The 8,615-nt window shown below is 36.8% G+C and overlaps 1 protein-coding gene across 1 annotated transcript; it reads left to right on the top strand.

The window, feature by feature from the left end:
* The first annotated feature begins 811 nt into the window (after positions 1-811).
* Positions 812-4,609, top strand: LOC114355208 (uncharacterized). The gene is made up of 4 exons (XM_028307918.1): positions 812-990; positions 1,358-1,500; positions 2,968-3,141; positions 4,464-4,609. The coding sequence occupies exons 1-4, from the start codon at positions 922-924 to the stop codon at positions 4,564-4,566; spliced, it is 489 nt and encodes a 162-aa protein (XP_028163719.1). The 5' UTR covers positions 812-921; the 3' UTR covers positions 4,567-4,609.
* The last annotated feature ends 4,006 nt before the right edge of the window (positions 4,610-8,615 follow it).

Raw genomic sequence — 8,615 nt, 5'->3', positions numbered from 1 at the left:
TACAATTGTCATTGACGATTTTGATTTTTGTCTAATTTTGAAGAAATTTTCTGAAAGAACTTTACGGCGTTGATAAGTATATTAGGCCAGTATTATTTTAGTACATTTTTAGGGTTCCGTAGTCCTGACAAGGAACCCTTATAATTTCGTCATGTCTGTCTGTCCGTCTGAGGGTTTGCTTGGAAACTATTGGCACTAGAGGGGTTTTTAAGACTATTTTTTGATTTAGGGATCCCCCCCATCTAAAAACTAAACTGATTGCTTGAAAATCTGAAAAAAAAAAACATAATAATAGTTAGTGCTTTATATGAACTTTCCATGAAAACTATAACGGTTAAGATAGATCAGTTACTTTAAGAGTAATAGACGTTTAACTTAAGTGTTATAAAATTTCATGTCAAAGTGACTTTAGATGAAGTAGTGAGGGTTTTCGCGAATGTAAAATCCGCCAGATGGCAATACGTAGATGCGAGGTCCAAACGCTGCATGATTGGTTATTTTTGACATGACATTGACAGATATGTCAAAATCCACCAATCACGCAGCAGTCAGACCCCACATCCACGTCCTGCCATCTAGCGGATCTTTCATTCGCGAAAACCCTCATTGCTTGCTTCTGGAATACATAATTGTGGTAATGACGGCCAACTACGAAACCCTGCACTGCGCGTGGCACGACACGCACTTGGCTATTTCTTTAATAATTAAATGACTGAATTTATTTTATCCAGTGCACTAATGGCATAGACTAGAATCTGTTTGTCTCCGACATCTATCAATGTCTATCAATCACCTGTCAAAGACCAAAATAAATATAAATCATAATATAGATCATTCAGTTAAAATTGAAAATCAGGATAACCTGCAGCAGCAGTAAACCCTGTTGACTAATGGAATGCTGAGTGTCCAGGGTTCGTCACAATGCCCTGCAAGTGCTCTGGGGTTCGATATGACAAATGCAAGTGCAGGTTTCTGGGTACGGGTTTCCAGGTGCGATCTTAAATATAAATTAACTCAAAGGTGACTGTCTGACTGACTGACATAGTGATCTATTAATGCACAGCCCAAACCACTGGACGGATCGGGCTGAAAAGGCATGCAGGTAGGAAAGAATTTTACGAAACCACTCCTAAGGGGGTAAAACGGGATCCACGCACACACTTCCCACCAATATTGGTACCATTTGAAAGCCTAGTTCTAAACTTTCATTTAATTAAAGGAAAGGTTTTTACCCCAAAATGTGTTATTAGAAGGATCCAGTCTCTTTTTAAAGCGACAGGTAGTTAATCTTGAGCCATTGAAGTAATACTACTATATTAAAACTCATAGCTTGATCTATATTTTTTATCATTTCCAGATGCCCAATGGTGCCAACAGCAGGGTGATGATACTCGCACAGAAGGAGAGCTCATGCTGCATCCACTCTTCGAGGCCGAAACGCAACATTTTCATTAGAGTCTTTGAGTGCGTGTATGAGAGGTGCGCTGGTTATAACTTGAGGTATGTAAAATATGTTATTTTATTTATTACATACAGGGTGGAAACGATAAGTGATCTCACTCGATTATTTCTAAACTATACAAGATAGCAATAAACTAGTTACTGATCCTGAAAGTGCTTCATGAGCTCTATCAAACGGTATTAATAATAGGTTACAGAATAATCTGGATCTATCCGAAAATTCAATGTTTCCAGCTTCCGCCGACACTAAGAAATATTGTATTGGCCGACACTAAGTTATAATTGTATTGGCCTGTAAAATGTAATAGGTAATCGTGTGGTCACTAATAATCTCAATGTTCACCTTTTTGTGCTAGCAAGAATTTTTGGATTGTAGGTATATTTGATTATTTGCGTTCGTTCAAATGTGCATTCTAAAGCATTGTTTAGATATACCTACACCTATGTTACTAGCTGTATTGATGTAGCATGTGTTGCTTGTAACTTCAAGAATATTGTTAGAGCCTTGCCTGTGAGAGGTCCCAAGTTAGATATCTGGAACATTGGTTCCCAAACTTATTTGAGACGCCCTTTCGACCATACAAAAAATTCCGCGTCCCCCCTCCTCCAGTTAAGATTATTTATTGGTCGTATTGAGCAGTCTGGAATGCATCTCTCAGCGGTCGCAGGTTTTTTATACTTAAGTACACGATGGCCCGCGCCCCCCTATACAGGTCTTTGCGCCTCCCCTGGGGAGGCGCGCCCCCCTCTTTGAAAAAATTGGCAAGTGAACACTTTGTGAATTATTTTAAGAGACGAGGTAGGCATATTTATAAATGATCGAGTAATATGGAATGACTGCAACGAGGCATGTGTGTGGTGAAAACATTTGTGCATAGGTATACCTGGCCACAAGCAAACATGTTCTATAGTTCCATAAATGGTAGTCTAGCGGCTCAGAGGTTAGCTGCTGTTTATAAAACAACGTAGAAAAGAATGAAGGCACTGAACCCTCAGCTATGACTCGTTTTCTTCCTAAAAAAGAAATACCCCGTTAGTACTCGTATAATAAAATTGATTCAGTACTTCAAACTTTGTTATTGTTTGTCGAAGCCGTGGAAACTAATTGAACAGTTTCTTCACATTCAACAATGCCTGAAATTCGTTTCTTTTTTTAAACGCTCGCAGGTGAAGTGTAGGATAATTATTATGTGTTAAAGAATGCTGTTTGTTTTCCTAACAATAAAATAAATAAAATTAAATTAAAACGAATTTTCCAATGTCTTCAGACTGAAAAAGAGTCGCTAAAATAGGCTTTAAATTGCTACAATAGGTACTTAAACGAATTTAAGCTACACAAATTACCTCTATGTGGAATGTGTGATTTTTATAGCGTGCAGAGCTGACGGATGATGGGGCAGCAAAGTTCTAGAATGGAGACTACGTACCGGAAAGCGCTGCGTGGGACATCTACCCACAAGGTGGACAGAATTTAATGGTGTATGTCAGTATTCTACCTTTTTACAGATACTGCCCAATCCGTGGGTTCCGCATGAAGAACTGCATGAACGAGGCTCTGAGGGATCTCCTGGTGCTGATGTGCTTCATGCTGGCCAACTTCGTGGTGTTCCTGACGATCTTCGCGCGGATGACCATGCACATGTCAGCGGTGCTCGTGCAATCGGCCAGGTGGGTCAGGAGGTGAGTTAATATGGTGGTTTTTTATTTACGGTGGTTTATATCAAATCTGTTTCTTTCATTATCATCTAGGACGTCAACTGCTGAACATAGGCCTCCCCCAATGCTTTCCATGTTACCCGGTTGGTAGCGGCTTGCGTCCAGCGCTTTCCTGCTACCTTTATGATATCGTCGATCCATCTTGTGGGTGGACATCCCACACTGCGTTTTCCGGTACGCGGCCTCCACTCCAGAACCTTGCTGCCCCATCGGCCGTCAGTTCTGCGTACTATGTGCCCTGCCCATTGCCACTTCAGCTTGCTAATCCGTCGGGCTATGTCAGCGACTTTAGTTCGTTTACGGATCTCCTCATTTCTGATTCGATCTGTTTCTTTACTAGTCCCTTATCAGGGCACGTCCCAAATAAAGCTGTTCCAAACCAACACCACGTTTAGCGCCATCTCTATAAACAGTTTGAAAAGTGCCATCTATGGTACTTCTTACTTTTTTATCGAACTAACATGAGTAACGACCTAATTCATTATAAAGAACCATAGATGGCGCTACACATTACGTCCGTGCTGCTTGCACGGTATTGATGTTATGGATATCTAGTTTTAGTTATGGATACGGTTACGGATAATTAGGAATAACATTATACCGGTTTCGGTTACGGTTACGGATATCAGTGCTTTAGAATGCAATTTGTAATAGTTGTCCAACACGGTTCATTCATGGCCGCACACTTTACATCGAATAAAAAGCAATAAAAAATTAAAAATTGATACTAGATGGCATTATAAAGGTATATCAGGCTGTTATATCTTTGCATAAGTATAATGCTATACAAAAAACAATTTATACTGCCTACATCCAAAACTATCCGAAACTTTTGAATCGGTTACGGTTACGGTTACGGATATCCATAACAGCCCTGGTGGAAACCAAATGACCTGATGATGACATGACCATGAAATAGCTCGCGTTAGCTGATAAAATAGGGGAGTTCTAATCTCCTGAATCCGAGGAACAATTATTCTCCTTGAACAAGCTTTAAGCTTCTTTTCACGTGCTTATCTACTTGTGTGAGGCTTTTCCCGTAGAGAGGAGCCTAACCACTAAAATATCTATGAATATCCTATTCGACACGCTTGTCAGTTGCAATACAATCTCTTTCTTTTAAAAAATAAAGGAATGTTTTCTTTGAGTAAAATTTTCTATCTACAGTATTAAGTAGGTACTTTCCATCCAGGTGGCATTACAAAAATCCACCCTGTATAAGTAATATAACTTGTCTAGGGCATCTATCTCAGATGATATTCTATTATTTATTTGCTTATTTTCAGATTCCTACTCGTGAAAATGGTGGAGAACAAGAACGATATATTACTATCCAGCGTGGGTACTCAGCAAGTTCACAGTTTCACACCACCCAACAAAGTGTTCTAAATTATCTGCCTTTTGTCATTTTTATTCTTTATACGAATAAGGGAACGAGAAATTTTATTAGAATCGTTTTACACGCTTTATTAAAACTGTTTAAACTCTTAACTTGTTTCTGTCTTAGCTGTTATTCTTGCAGGATCAGTTCTGGATCTTTTTGTTAAAAGATAAATTACTAAGGCCGAGTTGCACCATCTTACTTTAACTTTGACAAACGTCAAAAATCTGTCAAATACCATACAAAAAACACCGGTTATTGCTATTGTCACGGTTATAATAAGGTGGTGCAACTCAGCCTAATAAATTGGTATTATAACAGGGTTCCGCAAAGAGTTCACCGTGGCACACTGGTGTACCGTGATCATTAAATGGTGTGCCTCGGAAAAATAAGGTTATCTTCTAAAATTTATTTTTAGTAAGTAACTAACAACAGGTAAGTAATTAACTTAAAAATTCATTTTTCATTTGTGGTGTCCTCCAAAAAAATTCGTTTTCCTACCTTGAAAACAAAAATTTTGCGGAACACTGAATGTATCGTTCAGAGCGTTCATGAAATCAAATCTGTAATTTTAGGTATAAATAATATTTGACCCGTTACATTGTTCCAAACTTCTAACGGAATCATTACGAGTAGTAATAAAGAATAAAAAACAATGACTTAGGTTCTACAATCTACAGTTTGGAGAGGGTTCGATAAATAAAACACGCTTATGTATTTTTCCGTTTTTATAACAAGTAGTTCCAATAAAATTTTACAAGTTCCTTTTGTACAATTACGGAGTAATCCCCGAGACACGAAACGTAAACGCGTCAGGTAGTAGTTGCATACTGCGGATGTGCTTAGAAATTATTCGGACACAGGTAGTCCGTCCATGCATAGTGCTCAACGAGCCCATCACTATGCAATCGCTCTTCTCGCCTCGGACTATTCGGAAACCAACTCGGACGTGACCTCACTAGCTTGAGCAAACAAACTTATGGTCATGGGAAATTATTCCTACACGCTACTTTGAGCTTCAATCCGGGCCTTAGTAAAGTCAAGTTCATAATCCAGTCTCGATCTCATATCGACTGTCAAATATGGTACATCCGCGTTGCAAGTGGTACACAATTGACAATCTTAAACGTTAAATAATTAGATAATGCGCCTTTATTTAATGAGGGCTATCGTTTTTATACTTAACAGTTGGCACCCCTGGCGATTGACAGGACCTTACTCTACAGTAGCGCCATCTTGATGAGTGCAAATGCGATAGTCCTCCTACCACTTTCGCGCTCACCAGTTGGTGCCACTGTCTTCGCTACTAGCAAGTGACAGGACCTTACTCTACAGTGGCGCTAACTGGTGAGCGCTAAAACGATAGCCCTCATTGAGACGCCATACTTTAACTACGTAATTTTGACATTCAGTAATTTTCAGAAAATAATATTTCGTGTAGTTTTTAACTAAAAGAAGTTACCCGTCTGGTTAACTAGTAAAGTAAAGGGCAATATAAATGGCTAAAGCTTATAGATTGTGTTGTAGTTTTGGTGAATTGACTTTTTGATATAAGATGCGTGTTAAGAATGTTCAGCGAGCAAAAGTAGACACATACTTATCATTTACTTTCGCTAAGCACATTTAGAGTTAAAAGAAACAACGCGTTAAATGCTACGGGAACTTGTGACGGAGGCACATACAAGGATATAGGGCGGGTCCACTGTCCATACACAAATTTGACGTGCCAGTTTGAAAAATCAACTGTATACCGCGTGGATTCACTCAATATTGAGGCACTTTAATAACTGAACACTATATAAAAAGATAACGCCATCTTTGTAAAATTATGTCACAGCCATAATCACCCACGCTAAATGGATGCAGGTTAGAGTTTCATTATATTTGCCTCAGATTTCTTGGACGTCATTTGATTTACAAATAAACTGCGAAAAATATATTTAGTTTTTTATATTATGATGTAATCGTCACAGCCTATTGTTCTATCATTGTACTCGTATTGTCATCAACTTTAACGTTAATTGTTTTAGATGGTTTGACAAAATAAATAACTTATGGACACTTAAAATTGCTTCGTTTTGGATCTGAGATTTAGGACTTTTAAACAGTGAGTGGTTCGTCAGAGTTGGTTTCTTGAGCATATAAAAATTGAGCTAGATACTTACAATGAACCGAATTGACGAGAAAACTATAGTTACTTCGATGGCTTAGGGATCATCACGGCTAACAGGTCTCAACTTTTGTTTCAAAAATAATCTTTATCTTAATAATCTTTACATAACTGTGATTAACTTTAAAGCATGATAAAATCAGAGTTTTCAATTTCATTTATTACACTTTTGATGTCGAAGTAACATTAGGAAATTAGTATAGTAGCTCAATTCTTGCGTCACTTACAATTAGTTCACTTAATAATATGTTAGATTATTGCAACATAGCCCATCATTCCGAGGCGAACATTCGCAAAGGCATACTTACAAACTTAAGACAATACTACGTAATATTTTAGAATATTCGCCGCCTAAAAATACGATAACTATGATAATATAATCAATAACTTATTGAATATTAATTTTAACATTAATAAAACCTCTCTTTTCATTGTCATTGAAAATCACCTCATATTTTTATAAAATTATACGATTCAAATGATTATAATGCTGTGTATTTTAGGTACATTCTCTTATTTGGACTTATTGAATAAACTAGTAACAGGTGGTATAAATTTCAAACAATTTTAAACAAAAATATAACAGAAGTTAAAACAATTTTGCTAATTTAATCAATTGGTTACTTAAATTTACAAAAATCTACATCGACACCCGATATGGGCATTTGGGAATACTTTACAAGGTCAAAGTAATATTTACTATGAATTAATAAAAATAGATTTCACCCCAAATAGTGATTTTATTGAAAGTGCTCTTTATGGAAATCTAGATAGAAATATAGTTCGTATAAGCGGCAAAACATTAATACCAGTCCTGAGCTTTACGAAGTTCTAACCCTGAACGAAAAAGGATCCAAACGTGTATATATATATATATATAATATTAAACCTTAAAGATTGAGTAGATATTCACAGATAACAGTTGACAGTTCATAATATGATTTCCCCGATTTCCCATTATTCCTTTGGAGAAAAATGGATTATGCTTAATGAATAGGATACTATGATTTCACTACTAGTTTCCGACGATTGCACTATAAATAATATTACTAATTGGGGATCAGTTATAGGCTCTCCTTACCAACAATGCGCACAAGAAAATAATATCTCCTCAACAATAAACAAATCAAAACAATATATTTCAACTAACTAAACAACATACTGTAAATATGCCGTTACATCTGAATTTCACATTAAATCACGATATTTATTACTTTATGCTTATCTAAATATTATTAATTTAACAATATCGTACATACCTACATACATACATTTGATATAATGATTGTACATAGCAATGGGCTCGGCGGCCGGGTCATCTGTTAGATATTATCCTTTAGTACAGGCCCTAAATATGTACACATCGGAGCGTTGGTGACCCGGCCGGTTTATACATTAACTATAAATTATTTATATACATCGCAATATAAGGACCGCGCCTGAAATTGAAAGTCCACTTTTATATCGGTATAGTTTCGAGGAATTTTACTCAATTGCCTAAACTTTTTAAGATCTGGTTCATTTAAACAAGTTAATAATCATTAATAGTGTGATTATTTTTATGATGACTGTTTATGTCTATGTCGTTACATATTTTGTCACTGAAAAACTGATTTAATCAATATCTCAGTGATGAACTTCACCATCATCGTACATTCAATTATATTATTTATCGAGGAAGTTACCTACTACTTATGTTTCTGTCTGTATTAGTAAAGTAGGTATACCTAAGTACCAAGTTTCATTAGGGACTTAAAAGGAGCCGGATCTCGGGTAAAATTCCTCCCATATCGATATCAAAGTTGTTCTTTTTACCACTCTGTGGTTTTGCTTCACTCAATGTATATCGTCCAAAATGCGACCTCTTTCCAATAGAATTTCAGGACT

The sequence above is a fragment of the Ostrinia furnacalis genome, unplaced genomic scaffold, assembly GCF_004193835.3.
Source record: "Ostrinia furnacalis isolate ACB-3 unplaced genomic scaffold, ASM419383v2 OfSCF2357, whole genome shotgun sequence".
Taxonomy (NCBI): domain Eukaryota; kingdom Metazoa; phylum Arthropoda; class Insecta; order Lepidoptera; family Crambidae; genus Ostrinia; species Ostrinia furnacalis.
The sequence above is the reverse complement of the archived record's forward strand: the minus strand, read 5'-3'. Positions and strand labels throughout refer to the sequence as shown.